This window comes from Lepisma saccharinum, chromosome 19 (genome assembly GCF_977018435.1).
Source record: "Lepisma saccharinum chromosome 19, izLepSacc3.1, whole genome shotgun sequence".
Lineage (NCBI taxonomy): Eukaryota > Metazoa > Arthropoda > Insecta > Zygentoma > Lepismatidae > Lepisma > Lepisma saccharinum.
The window spans coordinates 55,455,104-55,472,853 of record NC_139247.1 but is presented as its reverse complement, the minus strand read 5'-3'; the positions used below and the strand labels follow the sequence as shown (position 1 = coordinate 55,472,853).

Below are 17,750 nucleotides of genomic sequence, written 5' to 3'. Positions count from 1 at the left end.
AATCCGGACTAATGGGGGGATAAGTTAACCGGTTTAACGAAAGTAGAAAGTGCATTAAAACTCCGTTTATAGCAACAAAACACGTTTATTATGGTGTATTTAACATTTAGACAGCCGAGCGGGTTTTCGAAAGTAACCTCTCTCTGGCCGCCGCATTTGCGTGCGATTTTTAAATTTTACACTTATTTCAGAAAAACGTTATATCTCGGAGACTATTTGAGAACTCTACTTCGGGTAACTTTTGTTTTTCAGCTAGAACATCAGGTCATGCAACAGTGCAGGAATCAAAACGCCAAAGCCAATAAGAGGGGTTACGTGGGCCGCGGCACCCAACTTTCAATGAAAACGATCATACAAATGGGGAGTTTTTTTTCAAATATTGGATTATATAATGCACCCAGGAACATGAAATTACTTTCTTTCGGTTGAGAAAGAACCATTCTTTGAAAATAAGGCTAAAGTTTACCTATCCTTTCTAAAATAGCGGGGAAAGAGAGGCAAACTCCGCATTTGTATGATTTTTTCATTGAAAGTTGGGGTCCGCGGCCCACCCAACCCCTCTTACTGGCTTTGGCGTTTTTATTCCTGTATAATTGCATGCCCTGATATTTAAGCTGCAACACAAAAGATACCCGAAGTAGATTGGTCAAATAGTCTACGAGTTATAACATTTTATGTCAAATAAGTGTACAAATTTAAAATTCGCGCCAGCTTCCATACGTGACTTTGGAGTCGGGGGAGGGGGTCCTGGGTGGGTGGGTTTTCTTCCACATGACATTTCAAAGTTTTATCTGAACATATGTCAGCGTTTACAACCTCACATACAAGGTGCTAAAAGCACATGAACTTTTTAATCACCAGTGATCCAACGGCCGACTACGCCTATATTTTCTATGGGTCACATGTGACCCATTTGCCGAGTAAAGGTTAAAGGGCATAGGCCTATATACACTATACTGTAGAGTAAAATGTAAAGCAATATGACGAATGCGATTGTTGACTTCTAGCCAGATTTAAAACCTTGCATTCTGTTTTGCCTTTTGCCTGTCCAGATTAAGCGAAGTCCGGCCCATCGGGGTCCGAATTAACCAGGTTTTACTGTATAATGAAATTGAAAAGGGACACTCAAAGACAACCATACCCAGGCCGGGATTCGAATTCGGAATCTCCGGCGTCTTAGCGCCGCGAGTAACGTCCTAGTCTGCCTAAATACGAACCTGAGAGCGATATGATATCTCCTTCGCTTTTCTGGGGGGGGGGGTGAAGAAACCTAAAGAGCTATCACATCCACCCGTAAAAGTACATTGCAAAGTTCATTTAATTTGTTTCTGCTAATAGCACCAAGAGGTTTGCTTTAACAAAGGTACCAATTAAAGACCTCCAACGGAGAGAACATCTTAAACTTGCAGGAGAAACCTCTGGTGCCTTCGAAAAACAGCGAGAGAGAGAGAGAGAGAGAGAGGGGGGGGGAGAGAGAGAAACGTTGAATTGAAGGCTGGGAAACCGCCAGAGATAAGGGGGGAGGGAAACAATCCATTTAATTATGAGACCAGACTGAGAAACGTTCTCATTAAGACATGTATTTGCCGCAAGTACGCCCCCCCTACCCTCTTCCTCTCTCTACCAAAGAATAATTACAAGATGAAATTAATGTAAGATGTTTCTCTTGGAGGCGTACCTTCGTGTTAAGTTTTCGAAATTACCTAAGTTTCCCAGAGTGTTTCTTTTGTGAGTGTTTTATTCAGAGTTTCTCTGTCCCTTTCTGAATTCTTATTGAATATACATAAATATTATTACAGGAGAAATTAACGATGTAATGATAAACCAATTGTACACTCTGTCCGAGGAATCTCTGGAGCGAGAGAGGGCTCAACCAATGAACGCCTGAGATGGGAAGTGTGTGCATAGAGGAGAAAAGGCGGCTGCAGCTACCAGTCGGTTGTAGCAACGCTCATTGCTTTGTAGTCTAGGAGCTGGACGAGTTCTGTTGGAATTTTGCGAGCCAGAAATTTTGTTTGTTTATAATGATTTCTATTATCTATAGGAATTTATAAAAAAATGGTCACGTGATCTGACTTGTGGTCATTTTCTAGAAATTTCCGCCACTTTGAATTTTCGATTTTTTTTAAAAAAAATATTTTGGAGGAGTAGCACTTCATTTTATAGGTTTTCAAGCACGCTGAGATAAAAAGCACAAATTATGCTCTAGAATTAAGAATAAATGGCATGTGACCTTTACATTTTGAAGCTGGTCATTAAGAGCGAAAAAATGGCATGTGCCTTATTTTTAATTTGAATCAAACATTTCAACATAAATTGTTTCCTATGCATTTGAAAAATGTAGAGCAAATGATGTTTTCAACTCTGCAAGGACACACACCGTAGCTTGTTGGCACTTCTAGCATGTACAGGTTGGGACATAATTGTTAGGTCTTAAATGTTCTGCTATACTAGGGTTGTAAGTACTGTCTTTTCTGTATAATCACAATTTAAAGGACTCAGTGTTGGGCTATTTTCTAGCACATTCATCTAAACATGACACTGAAAGTAGGAACGCTTTATGTGGAAAAGCATATTTGAAAATGGGATATAAAATTTTAAAATGTTAACATATTTTGCTTGGTTGTATTGTTCGAACCGCACTTCATCGCACGTTTATCTAGATGAGCCAAGTACCTTTGCAATGAATTGCTCTGCACATAGCGCCATCGTCCAATTCCAATTATCCCACCTCATCCCTTTGCTGGCTTATTGTAATATTGAGTACTACTTTACTATAGGGGTGACACCTATAAATAATTTATTTCGCACTTTTTTACATTGCTAACGTACTATTCTGCATTGCGGAACATTTCTTTAGGTGAAATAACGAATTTCTAAAGAAAATAATGTCTACTTCTTACATTTATGAGTATTTACTGTTACTCATTATTTCGATTCTGTAGCACACATTAAGGTGATAGCGTACTGGTTCATCGCGCGTTGTGAGAGTGTTTTGTCGATTTATGCAGTGTTGCAACCTTGTTCAGCGGAAAACCTACTTTCTTGCCCGGATTTGAAATTATGCTAATACCTCGCAAACCATTGACATTAGCCTCACAAACCATTGACGTTAGCCCCACAAACCATTCACGTTAGCCCCAAAAACAATTGACGTTAGCCCCAAGAACCATTCACGTTAGCCCCACAACCCATTTTCCGTAAAATTAGGTTAGGTTAGGTTAGGTTAGGCAAGCATAGTTAAAAAAAATTTAAAAAATAAAAATACTCGACATTGGACACATCATGTTATAGTGAAAACACGGCAAGTTTGAAACACTGACTACGGGGTTTACGTCATCTAACACACGGAACATTGTGTTCTCGTGCAGAAAGCAAATGGCGGCAGCAGAAACACCGTGTCGGACAGAGATTTTCGCAGAAAACAACATGTATTCGCATTAAAATGGATCAAAACTACATTCACGAACTTCCACAACGCTACAGAAAATGATTTGCGTAAGTACTTTCTCCTGTAAAAAGTAAGAAATCCGTCACCCCTATAGAAAAGTTTTACCTAATATTGTTCTAATGTTTGACCTATAGCAATACTGCCAAATATTTTATTGGAATGAATGGTGAAATTGCGAGTCTTGAAGTATTCATATATCACAGGGTGCTCCTCATTGAGTTTCAAGCAATTATTGTAATATATAATACATCAAAGTTCATAGTTCTATCAAATGCAAAGAAATGTGGTACGCACTTCCTTATACCGCACACGTTAATGTCTGCCTGCTCAAGTTAGGTCTCGAAGAAGTGGTGCTAATGCAAACAGAAACAGGTCCAAATGACAAAGAAGTGACAACACTTTTTATTTTATACAGAGTGGCTCAAAAAGTCATTTAACACCCCCAGTAGAAGGCCACTGCAGCGGGCGACATGGAAATGGTGATGACCAATCGTAATCAGGCCAATGGGAAACCACACTGACGCCAGCCGCGTGGTCGGCGGCCATCTTGATTACCGCCATCTTGAATTCAACTTCAGAATTTTAAATGGGAAGGGGATGATATGATATATCAAATCAGGCTAGAATTTTACGAGAAATGCAATGGTGAAGGTTTTTCCGAAATATCTTCAACCAGTAAAAAGTTATGACTGAATTTTTGTACCAATTTGCTCCTTTTCGATGTGTTAGAAAAATGCCTTAAAATCTGTTTAGCGCATCGGTAATGCATCGAGATCAAAGTGATGTCTAGGGAGAGAAGTTCACATGCCATTGCACACGATTTTAATCGGATACATCCACAAAGAGCTGCGCATTATGAATGGTTGTCGCGAACAATTTACAGTGTGACGCTTCCATTGAATTAAAAGTCCTTCACAGTGACAAGGTTAATGTTTATGTTCAAGAGGAAGTTCATAAACAGAATATGCGAACGTTGTCATCTGATAACTAACTTTGGACAGAAACTGCTTCACAACGTTCCCATAGTGTTCTGGTGTTCCTCCCTATTGAAAAAGCTCTGTAAAAAGTACCTTCTTCCATAAGTAAGGATGAAAAACCTATTTATTTAACAAATCGAAGTAGCCCTAAGCATTTAAGGTTTTCCGTTGATGGAAAATTGACTAACCAATCGTGTTCCACACAGCACGCCACACCATTAAATTAATAGCACTAACCATTCAGCTTTGATCTGTCGAAAATGGGTTATCAGATAAAAAGCATCGAGTATTCTGTTTATGAATTTCCTTATGAACATAAACATTAGCCTGCACCCACTGTGAAGGACTTTTCATTTAATGGAAGCATCACACTGTAATTGTTCGCGACAACCATTCATAATGTGCAGCTCTTCATGGATGTATCCGATTAAAATCTTGTGCAATGGCATACGAAATTCTCTCCCTAGACGTCACTTTGATCTCGATGCGTTACTGATGCGCTAAACAAATTTTAAGGCATTTGTCTAACACCTCAAAAAGGAGTAAATTGGTACAAGAATTCAGTCATAACTTTTTACTGGTTAAAGATACATCAAAAAAACCTTCGCCATTGCATTTCTCGTGAAATTCTAGCCTGCTTTGATATAGCATATCACTCCCTTCCCATTTAAAATTCTGAAGTTGAATTCAAGATGGCGGACATCAATATGGCCGCCGACCACGCGGCTGGCGTCAATGTGGTTCCCCCTTGGCCTGGCCTTGTACAGAGGGTTTTAAGTGACTTTTTGAGCCACCCTGTATAATAAATGATTTTCTTTGTGTATTGATAACTACGTGTGTGAATAATTAAAAACAACGTAGAATATTTTCATCTTGACAGCTATCTAAAAATGCTTTCCGCGGAAGTGTTTCCAGAAAACATCCCTATTGCTCCAACTATGTGAGCATAATTATGTCCATTTAAAGCCTTTAAGCTGAATGTGGGCCAATTGTTCAAGTTTATACAAGAATTTCAAGAGCTCCGCTGGTTTTGATATAAAGTCCGATACATGAGATAACTACATTTTGCAAATGAAATCCTGCTAGGGCAAGAAAGATATTCGGAGACTTTTGTGCATGAAGAATATGAATTTCCTTAATTAAGCGAAACACTCCTTCATCGTGATATAATAAACCCTCTTCATTCAACTAACATAGAACATCTTGAAAGTTGACCATGGTTGAATGTCATCATCATCCCTCGCCGTTTCCTGCCTCTGGCTGGGTCGGCATAGAAGTCAAGTCTATCTTGTCTGGTCTTCCACCATCTCTCTCTTTCTACGGTGTTCCAATCTTGTCCTCTTCTCCTAACACTCTCCACTATCTGCTCTTTCCGCCGACATCTTGGTCTCCCCCTTGGCCTTATCCCCACTCCTTGTGTATTGTAAGCTCTTACTGGTAGTCTTTCTGCACCCATCCTCTTCATGTGTCCAAACCATCTCATCTGTGCCTGATCTAGTCTGAATGGTTGAATGTATGGAATCAGATTTTGTTGTTGTGTATGGAAGAATTGGACTAAATCCAGTACTTGTCCGTCAAAGTGGATGGTTAGACAATGTACTCATAAGGGAATATCTTGATTGTATGTCTACTGTTTCAGGAAAGTTGAGCTGAGGCACATTAGAAGAATTAAGAAATCGTAAGAGAAACCACAAGTGTAACAAATCCCTTTCTGGCTTTCTAATGTCAGATGGTGTATCTGAATCACTATTTGGTACAAAGTTAATAGGAATCGTGTACTAGCTCTTTGGCTGCGAGCAGTGAACCAATCATTAGGCTTCTATTTATTTGTCTGACTAGGTGATGTAACATCAGTACCAAATGTAGCAACATAGTCTTCAGGACTATCAATTTCTTCCAATATGGTTGTTAATTTTGAACATCGCGATCTTGGAAAAGAGCGAGTACTGTCCCGTGTGTTCCATGCATACCTGACAGTGTATACCTTCATCTCCATGATAACTGTCTGTATCATAACGCACAAGAATCTCGGGCGTTATTGAAGCTGGTATTGGGACACGGTGTCCTTCAGCTCCATAATGATAGTCCTGATCGCTAACATTTGATCTTGGCAAAGGAGAATATCATAGCATCAATAGTCCTTGGTGCTAGAACATAGTGATAAACTTCTTGGTATATTGTACTTGAGACAAAAACACTTGACACATCACTAACTGAAGAACTTATTTCAAAAGCTACATCTAGAGAAATTACTTTACTTTTTATGCTCACAAATTCGGAAAAGTTTGATTTCTCTCTTCTATTCTAACTGATTACATACAACACATGTGGTTGATATGAATTTTGATCCACTTAGCCTCGGAGATTTCTTATTTGAGACTTGTCGGTTTTCTTTGAAGTGACTTGCAGAGGATCCTCATAGAAAGATTTAGTTACTCGTTTTAATATTAGAATGTACAGTCTTCAGGCCCCCTGGCGGACTGGCTAGCACATCGCACTATGATGCCAGGAGTCCTGGGTTTGAATTCCAGCTTGGCATGGATGTTTGCGAGTGTCTATTCATCAATTTAATCATGTCACCACTCATCCCCATCTTCGCAAATTTTCTAAAAGTGGTACAAGAAGCGAAGTAAAGCAAATCAAGAATGTACGGTCTGTATCAGGTTGCATGATAGAGAAAGTAATCTATGTTCATAATTACACAATTTAGCGCACCATTTGATTCTTCGAGTTTTTGTCTTCGAAGGAGACTGCGCTAATTCAACTACTTTCATTTTTAATTCTTCGCAAGGCCCTGATTATTCCGTAAAAATGAAAAGAACAATGAATTAATACAGTGATTTTGAACGTACGTATAAACGTTAAAAACCTATAACAGCATTTTAAATTTTGCCATGAAATTCTACAAAACTCGTACTTCTTTCTATCTATCCAAATGCAATTTAAATGCCGTTATTGTACTCTGGATGTCAAAAACATATAAAATGACATGTTACATTGTCATATTCTGCGATAATATTTTTTTAAAAAAATAAATCGAAAAATTCAAGATAGCCGCAATTTCTGCAAAATGACCATCACTCAGATCATGTATACATTTTTAGAATCACTAACTATAGTAGAGAAAGTCTGAACAATCAAAACGTCTGGCTCTCAATCTTCCAACAGAACCTTCCCAGCTGCTGTATTATTGCTCCGCTCACTCGCTCTCTCCCCTTCTCTTGTGTCATGTGAGGCCTTGCTCTACATATTCCAAATAGAGTATAGTAGGTTCTTCAAAGAATAAAATTAGTTTTCTTTATCGTAATGCATATACTAGAAAGTAGACACTGCTTCAAATCAAAGTAAAAACTTATAATAATAAAGACATATATTGATGGTGAAATTTCTTTGTAAACATTGCCTGCCATAATGTCAACAAATTGCACGTAATACACATAGTCGCATATCCTTAACAACTTTTCGTTCATCTGGTGATACCTTAGTGAACTACGTCACTGTTTATCTTTTATTGCTCTAAAGTACGTAATTAATTTGAATTTATCATTGCCTAAACACACTTCTCACCTAATTTTTGTATCTTATATTGTATTTCGTCTAAAAAATTCTAAATTAAGAACTTTCAATTCAAAACCTTATAGCTAGAAGAATAACGCTTCAAATGTGTAACTTTTGACAAAGCCAACAAGAAATGTGAAGGTGCATTATTCTCGATGTAAACAATAATAATAAGTTTTCCTCTTTCTCGTAACTTCGAATAAACAATGTCAATTTCCAGTGGGGGCGGACCTGTTCGAACCCCTCCCGACGCCCATGCTCGCCAAACACATTATTTAGCTATGTGTAAAGCCATTGAGCGTCCTATTCAGCTATGTGTAAAGCAACTGAGCTCACTATTCAGCTATGTGTATAGCAACTGACCGGACTATTAAGCTATGTGTAAAGCAACTGAGCACACTATTTAGCTATGTGTAAAGTTATCGAGCATATTATTCAGCTATATAGAGCGCCGTTAACCTAGAACGATGTTGTTTTCCTGAAAGAAAATGGCAATTGCAAAGTAATGTTGAATTCTTAAGTCCACTTTATGTACAGAAAGGCTAATCGCGACTGGACCTACAGTTTAAAGTGGAATCCAAACCACTATGTGCATCCAGCGGGTATCGAACCCGGGACCCCTTGATTACAAGGCAATGACGCTAACACTGCGCCATCATGAAGGCCAATTGCACAGTAAAAACATCTTCACTGTTACTAGAAGATTTAGCGGAAGGACTATCTCAACGGCTTCTAAAGTCGACTAAACGAGCTACGTAGATCGCCGAAGATAAATGTGAAGAGAGAGTTAAAAATGGTGAAGAGGAAAGAAGTATCTGGCTGCTGTGGAGGTAATCGTGGGACGATTAAGACCCAGCTCACTTTATTACGAAACCCAAGAGGGGGGCAGGGGAGAAGAGACCAAAAATATTTTCGCAACTCGCAAAAAGATTTTCCTCTAGTGCTTCTTTCCAGACAAGGGTACCAAATGAAACTTGTTAAATAGAGAAAAGCCGATAAATAAGTATTTTTATGCCTTTTGCGAAATGAATTTTGGTTGGAAGGTAATATATAGAGAGAGGGAGAGATTGAGACCACTTGAAGACAACAGATTAAGCCCATCTTACACGGAGCTACTTTTCCTAGAAAGGCCTTCTGGCCGACGAACTGGGCACTGAATTGTTACCTGGATACTAGTTTTGGTTTTACACGGTACTTGTCACAGCACAATTGCTTCAGATTAAATTCATCTCATACTTTCTGTGTCATGGAATAGGTACAGTCATGGACACATCTGGGTTGTAAATTCCATTAAAAGTTACTGGGATTGTTAAAACTCCGAAGTGTCTGTGACTGTACACGAAATAAAAAAAACTGACATTGTAGTCGAGCTATCAAATCTACACGAGTGGTGGGAGAGTAAGTGATGCAATCAGAATATTACATCGTAACCCTGTCCCTACGTTGCCAAAATGTGCAGAACTGCCAAAAGCTCGTTTCTGCTTTATCTTTATTTAGGGCAATTATATGTACACTCACTGGCAATATAACTGGGATACCTAGATCCGAAATACACTCTTCCCTGCAAGGCGTTATGTATCCGGCCCGCGCTGAGAGAAGATTCCATTGAAAATTTGCTATTAAAATCCACTTCTCGCCGTAGAGTTATGCAACACACACAGTGCCTTGCAGGGAAGCGAACATTTCAGGATATAGGTGTCTCATTTTTATTGCCGGTCACTGTACAATAAAATCTATATATATAAAAATTGATGTATGTGTGTATATGTGTGTGTTTGTTCCGGCATAACTGTCGAACTCCTGGAGCGATTTCATCCAAACTTGGTACACGTATCACTTGCCATCTGGAAAGAAATACTGTGGGGGTAAGACACCCTTGGCACCCCTAGGGGTGGGGTGGGAAGGGGCTGACACGTAAAAATAATGGAAAACGACCGATATTAGTGTGCAATCCATAGTTTTCGGGGTCGCTAAGATGAATAGTGACACTCCCAATGCCGTTCAACTCCAAGACACCCCTGGCATCCCTACGGGTGTGGGTGGGAAGGGGTTGACATAAAACGACCGATATTATATATACAAATATTCTGTATCATAATTAGGTTGATGACCCAAGAAATCACAACAATTACAAGAGAAGTGTGCAATCTATCTTCTTCTATATATATAAAAATGAATGTATGTGTGTATATATATGTATGTTCCAGCATAACTCTCGAACGCCTTGGGCAATTTCAACCAAACTTTGTACACATATGACTTACAATCTGGAAAGAAATAGTGAGGGGGTAAGACACCCCTGGCTGGCACCCCTAGGGGTGAGGGTGGGAAGGGGGTGACACGTAAAACTAATCGAAAACAACCGATATTAGTGTGGAATCCATAGTTTTCGGGGCCGCTGAGATGAATAGTGACAATCCCAATGCCTTTCAACTCTAAGTTCATTTTACGCTTTAGTTAGAATTCATTATATTTTTGTCTAATAGAAGATTGGGATAAATAAATACCCGTGCAACGCCGGGCAAACAGCTACTTTAAAATAAATAAAGCACAAGTTCCTTAAGCTTGAATGCAATACACGGGACGATATTAGTTCCTTGTCACTTTTGAGTACAGGAGCGAAGGTGAAGCTAAAGAAAACAAATGACTGTCGACATTAGTTCGTAAATTTACCGGGGTTTTTCTTATCTTGGTAAAACTATATGCACTCGCTTAACCCACCTTATATTAAAGTCAGGAGACTTTATTATTTTTGGCAGATAAATCAGGTAATGGTAACAATCAAGACACAATACATGATGCAAGTTGTAGGAATTATTATTTCCAATAAGTTTATATCAGCGTCAATATTCTCCTGACTATGCAATACTGATATAATATAAATAAGTATTAAGTGTCCTGATTACTATTTTTCTTACACTTTCAGTACCTCCAAGCATTATCGACAAGGAGACAAGTACTGACATGGTGGTAAGGGAAGGCGCGAACGTGACGCTGGCCTGCAAAGCTATTGGCTATCCCGAGCCTTACGTCATGTGGCGCAGAGAAGATGGCGAAGATATTCACTACAACGGAGTGGACGGTAAGCAGACCAGTTCTTTTCTTCTGATAGTCTAAACTAGAAACTAATGTAAATGTGTTTTGAGCTTTATATGTATGGTGTGTTTATTTACTAGGATAGTACGTTTTGGCTCTGGGCCGAGATAGCGCGTTAACAACTTTGAGCAACTCTTATAACTAGGGGTCGGAAGTTGAGGAAAAATCTTTTTTTTTCATTTTGGGTCATTGTAGGCCAGAAAAAGGTGGGTTTTATTTGCCCTTTTTTGCCTTTTTTGGCGTTTTGTGGCTTATTGGTCCTTTTTTAGCCTTTTTTTAACGGCTTATTTTGCAACTTCACCTTCTTTCGACTACGTTTTTACTGTCCATTCTCAATTCCAATCGTCATCAGTTCATCACCTCTTAAACATCCTTTCTGTAGTAAAGAAATTAAAAAAAGAAAGAAAGAAATATATTTGAACCGTCCCTGAAACAAGAGAAAAACATTTTTGGACTGAAAGAAGATACATTTCATTCATATAGTTTTTTCGCACTGTGTGTTCCATACAACCAGATTTTTTAATTTTTTTATTCATTAAATATGTAATTAAATCTGAAGTTATTAATTAATTTGGATCACATTTATACGTCCTTTTTTCAATTTTGCAATTTATAGCCCTACTTATAACACAGGTTAGTACTTCTTATGCAATATAAATATAATTGTCTACATGCTGAAGATATGTGCGTAAATAAGCGAGACGTTACGGGACGAAAATGCCGGCATCTGCGCCATGCAACGCGCTATGTCGGCCCAGAATCAAGACGAATGCACTGTATGTTTAATTAAATTAATGCTTAAAAACATTTATACTGTTTACGGAGTGAAATGCTGCGTAAAAAATGCGAAAGAAAAAAAGAGAGAGGGGGTGGAGGGAGAGAGAGAGAACGAGGATATAACTTCATTCTTTTCTTTTTCTCTCCTTACTCTCTCGCTTCTTTCTTCTTCTTCTCTCCGAAAGAAAGACAGAGAGAAGGGAAATTCTGCGTTATTTCTGTAAAATTATGGCATGTAGTTGTCCATTTTTATTCATTAATTATGGTGTGTAAGGGATGATCACTTCTGCAGACACCCAAATGTCAACATCGCTTTCACGTAGTACACCCTGGACTACCTTTTGGAGACTATCGAAGCTCAGGCGTCTGGACATATACTCAGTATAATCCTGTGTGTGTGGCTTGTATTATGTTGCCTAAGTATGTGTGATTGTTCATTCGTCCATTTCATCTTAGCATCATTCATTCCCAAAGTCGCGATTAGCTAGAGGTGGCGAAAATGCGACGCTAAATAAACTAAATCAATAAACCATTTATTCAATATAATGGGGTCATTGAACAATGTTGTTTTATAATGCTCAAGCAACAAAACATTTAATTTTATTCTTAACAAGAATTAGTGCAATTATTTTTATTTCATTATTGTGATATTCAGTAATGCATGCACACACACCAACACATCCCCAACACCACTCAAATATCTTCAACACCACTCTAAATCATCATCTATATATAAAAAAGGATGTATGAGTGGGTGTGTGTGGGTGTATATATTTGTTTGTTCCGGCATAACTCTCGAACGCCTGGAGGAATTTCATCCAAACTTGGTACACGTATCACTTGCAATCTGGAAAGAAATACTGTGGGGATAAGACACCCCTGGCACCCATAGGAGTGGGATGGAAAGAAGTGACATGTAAAAATAATCCAGAACCACCGATATTAAATTCCGCACAAACAGACATCCACAGACATCCGTGACTCTATGCAATTCGCACAACGATAGTGTTTCTCGGGTTGTCTAACATTCAGGCTGTGTAGCGAATGGAATCCATAGTTTTTGTGACACTCCAAATGCAGTTCAACTCCAAGTTCATCGGCATGGGGGGTGAGAGGGGTGAAAAATAAACTGCCACAAATGACCTAGATTAGTGTCGAATCCATAGTTTTCGGAGTCTCTAAGCTAATTGGTGACATTCACGATCACATATAAAATTAGTTACATTTTACACTATAGTTAGAATTCATAATTTTCCTGACTAATACAAGATTGGGATTAATAAATACCCGGGAAACGCAATCCTATTTGTGCATACAGAGGAGTCAAAACAATAACTCAAACTCTGAGACCAGCGTAGCAAATCTCATCTCCGCCTATACGTAAGGCCCTGAACTACCAATGAGTACAAACGAACTTTTCAAACACTAGATTTTTGCCAAATAGGGTACCATGTTTCCCACTACCCCTGTACGACTTTTATTTTTGAATCATCAATAAAGGTGCTCACGTACAAAACCAGGAAACGTTCCTCCATTAAAATGAACAACGAAATGGAAGAATCTAAAAAAGAAAACGGGGCGGGGAGGGGCTTTGACCTCTTTACCAAAATCTTTGCAAACGATGAGCGAGAAAAAACCAGCTTGTATACAATAACATACAGAATCGGATCATACGAAAACAGGTCTCTTGTGCACAAAGGAGTCAAAATGGCCTCCCCGCTTTTTGACTGCCAACAAAAAGAGATCCAACTTAGAGAGGGGAAAAATTGCTTTTGCAACTTCCTTCAGCTAAGCTATGCGTGATATAATGTCGCCCGGAGTTGGGTTAATTCTGACTACTTTTTATTGGTGGATGACGGAGCAAACCTTTGTAGCCCGGCAGTGTTTTGTTTCTGATGTAATGAGCTTGACGACAACTGCCGGAGACCTCTGGCGGAGGAAGGTCGAACCTCTCTTTGGCTTGGAGCCATGGATCTCTGATGATTTCTGTGAAGTCTCCGGGAAAGAAGGGCGGGGGGATGGGGGATGGAGGGGTAAGTAAAGGGGAGATTGCGTTTCATTTGTAAACGTCATATTACTTCTGTTCGGCGGACAAGGTGCATTAGTTTGTTTCCGGGCTCTTTTCAGGAAGACACGTAAAAATGTTAGATTTTTTTTTCAGAGCAATGAAATGAGAACGAATATGACATATGTTCTAGGTGAACTTTTTTATCTGCAATGCAATATGGGAAGTCTGAGAGTATCTGAAGGCGTAACGATAATGCTCTGACATGCCCTGTCGCATTAACGGACTGAAGGTTACGCTGGTAACATTAGACCTGTGGTTACGGCAGCAGAATTTAAATTTGTATTCTTATAGAAGGACCGAGCACGTTACGTGGTCGATTTTCGATACCGCGACCTAAATTCCCCAATTCCATCCAAAGCATGCCGACCTGCGTAGTGGAGTGGTTAGCACAGCGCGCTACGCGGGGTTCGAATCCCGGCCTGAACATGGGTGTTTTTTTGTGAGTGTCCCTTCATCGATTTCATCATATCATCACTCATCCTCATCTTTGCGATTAGTCAAAAGCGGAAAAAAGCGACTTAAAGGAAACCAGATCAATCACCCTTTGACCGACCGTATTGTGGACGTTCCGGTTTCGATCTCGTTTTGGGCAAGGGACTTTCATTGTGAATATCCTCTTCATCAATTTCATCTACGTGTAATTCAAATTCACCTCATCGTCGTGGCAGAAAATATGACGTAAATAAAGACATATTTCTGAAAAATACATTTCCTTTTTTCTGGCAACAGTACAGATGAAGATACATCCTTGTAGAAAAATAAAGTTAGTTTAAGACCCCAATCTATATTCCAATAGGCTAATCGGGACTGGAGCTACAGTTTAAAGTGTAATTGATTGATTGGAAATTGTTAGGTGTTTCGGGACGTATGTTCATTTTTACCCTTCTAAGTATACGGGGGGAAATACCCGCATCTAAAACCCTTACCTTAAAATTAAAAAGGGGTCTCGTGAGAGATATTACAAATGCAAGTTATAAATGGACCTGCACAGGACAATTGATTGATTGGATTGGTGTTTTAAGTCCACTTTATGCACAGTAAGACTAATCGGGACTGGACCTACAGTTTAAAGTGGGATCTGAACCACTATGTGGCTCCACCGGGAATCGAACACGGGATACCTTAATTACAAGGCTACAACGCTACCAGTGCGCCAACGGAGAGTCCTCTGCACAGGACAAACACAAGATATTAAAAAAGGATAGTCTAAAAACTTTATCAGGGTAAACTTTTCGTATCCGGAAAACGGATATCTTAAAATTTACAGGAGAAATTATTTACCGAATGCAGTTTCTTTAGACTTGTGGAAGTTCGGGGAAGTGTTTTCTCGCATCGTTCATTGAATTTTGCCGATAAATCAATGTGTCAATGGTTCGTGGGGCTATGTGTCAATGGTTTGTGGGGCTATGAGAGAATGGTGTGTGGGGCTAGGCATTTTTTTCTAAACCAATTTTTAACTATTCTAACCTAAACGTGACCCAACCTAACCTAACCTTACCGGAAATGGTTCGTGGGGCTATGTATGAATGGTTCGTTGGGCTATGCGTCAATGGCTTGTGGGGCTACATAGGTATTGTTGGGTGGAGTGGGGTGGAAACACTGCATGCCGACTACGGTAGTGAAACTGTGACCACCATTAGCGTGTTACCGAAGGGAAAAGAAACGAACAAATCTTACTTCATACGTCGAAAATATAGATTATTTACGTGAAAAAAGCTAAATGCCACCTTCAGCAATGTTTCTCAATGCAGAATACGTAAGTAGGAATATAGAAAGTGACATAAATAGCGAGTTTCGGGCGTTTTCCGGATACAGAAAATTTACCCTTTATCAGAAACTGTAAGAACCCCACTCTTCTCAAAATGCTAAAAACATTCGCCGTGGCCGTTTACCCACTGTACCCCCTCGAGAATTACGTCAGTTTTTGTTTTTTTAATTGGTAGATTTCAATGTTTTAAGTAATGTAAAAATGGTTCCAGCGTTAGGAAAGCACAAATAACGGAGATATTTGATCCCAAAGAATGGACCACGTAAGTTAAAACCTGCAATTTCGGAGTATTTTTGTTAGTAAAACTGTTTGTATGTACACTAAAATAGCGAAAGATCACGTCGAAAATTACTATCAGTACCAAACCTAACAATCCTAACCAAACTACGTAAAATTATAGCTGCTGTTGTGGAAAGATGTTTTGGGTGCTATATTCACTTGTGCGAAGCCTTCGAGCTGTTCTGCTACACTGTAAAGTAACACCCTAAGGTAACAGACGCACTTGACTTCACAATAACACATTTCCAAGAGCTAAAATCAACTGATAACGTTCATAAACAACTTAAGCCATGCAAAATATGTATTTCACTTTCTCCAGGGAGTACAAAGGATCAAGGGTACCCACACTATGTATGCAAGGTACAGTAATAATGAAAGAAATCACAACTTTACCTTTTCTTGTAACTTCACTGGGAGAACAATGCAGGCCGTTTTAACAGCACCGGGCAATTCACCCAAAACCTTGACTCTGGATAAAAGATTCTTACGTCGACACTTTAGGTTAGCATTCAACATCATCGCTAATTGTTCGTTCTTCCGCTGTGAGGCGCTGCATTACTTAGACCGATTTTGTATCCTCGGGAAGTAACTAACCGACCGCCCACCTACCGATCGTAAGCTGATAAGAACATTCCTGAGGACAAGACAATCGTATTTGAACAGCTCGCTGGTAAGCACATTTTTTCTTCACCGAACGTGAGGAGTGTGCAACGTATCACCACCGGAGTAACTCCAGGGTATGGAGCTACGAATTGGCAACACTGCTCCTTGCTCCGGCTAGACAGTTGGAAGCATCAGTCCTCACCCATGGATCGGGATTAAGGACATCCCCAATCTACCAGGAAGGAAATCACTGAGCAGCAAATCACGTCAAATAAAATTCAAATACTTTATAATTAAAATATCCAAAATCTTTAATCGCGAACCGCGCGCGTACATACTGATTCGCACAAATTAAAGATATGTGTTGGGTCCTGTTCGTTCGTGAGCAGTGATCAATACCTATTTAACACGACAGAATCCGCGCATCGCCTTCACCGTTAATAGCAAGACCTCAACTGCTTACCTCAAGCGCGAGGCACAACTTAACAGATACTTTTATACAATGATACAAACTCGTGCTAAGTAGTGTAATTGGGGCGTTTCAAAGTAGTACTTGGTACGAGTGCTTTTTTAGCCTCTTTTTTTTATCAATTGAATACCACTTTTTGAAATATTTTGACAATTTTTTGTCGACGTTTTAGCGTTTAGCGATGTTTTAGTAAAATTTCCCTTTTTTCCCTTTTTTTCCCACTCGTACTTGGTACGAATGCCACGATCTTACGTGATATAACTTAACCTATCCTTTTTTTGTGCTAAACTACACGAGAGCCTCTACGTGCTAGTAGTGGAAGTGCCCCGGTTGACAAACATTAAGTGAGGATCAAAAAAACCTCAAAAACTCACTTTCTCTCCACGTTCCGCGACTCATTTATTGCGCTGACGATGTTTCGCAGCGAAGAAAACAGCACCAAAACATCAAAAACTCACTTCAATTCACTGAAGTGAGCCACAGTGTTGCAAAACCTACGAAAATTTCATCAAAACCTCAAAAAACTCACTTTCTCTCTACGTTCCGTGCCTGACGAAGGTTGGTATGGTACGTTCTGGAACCATCCTTTTGATCTATTTTTTTTATTATTTTACGATGTTTTACGGGTTAATCTAACCTACAATGAGAGAAAAGTGGACAGAAAAAAAAGCTCTGGCATCACTTTTTTAAGCTCCTCCTGCAAA

The 17,750-nt window shown here is 39.3% G+C and overlaps 1 protein-coding gene across 1 annotated transcript in view; it reads left to right on the top strand.

The window, feature by feature from the left end:
- The window catches only part of LOC146003029 (opioid-binding protein/cell adhesion molecule homolog), a 640,597-nt gene that overhangs the window by 540,988 nt on the left and 81,859 nt on the right, over positions 1 to 17,750 (top strand). Inside the window, exon 5 of the mRNA XM_083141192.1 lies at positions 10,913 to 11,068. Coding sequence (XP_082997318.1) covers positions 10,913 to 11,068 — 156 coding nt within the window. The remainder of the gene's footprint in view (positions 1 to 10,912; positions 11,069 to 17,750) is intronic.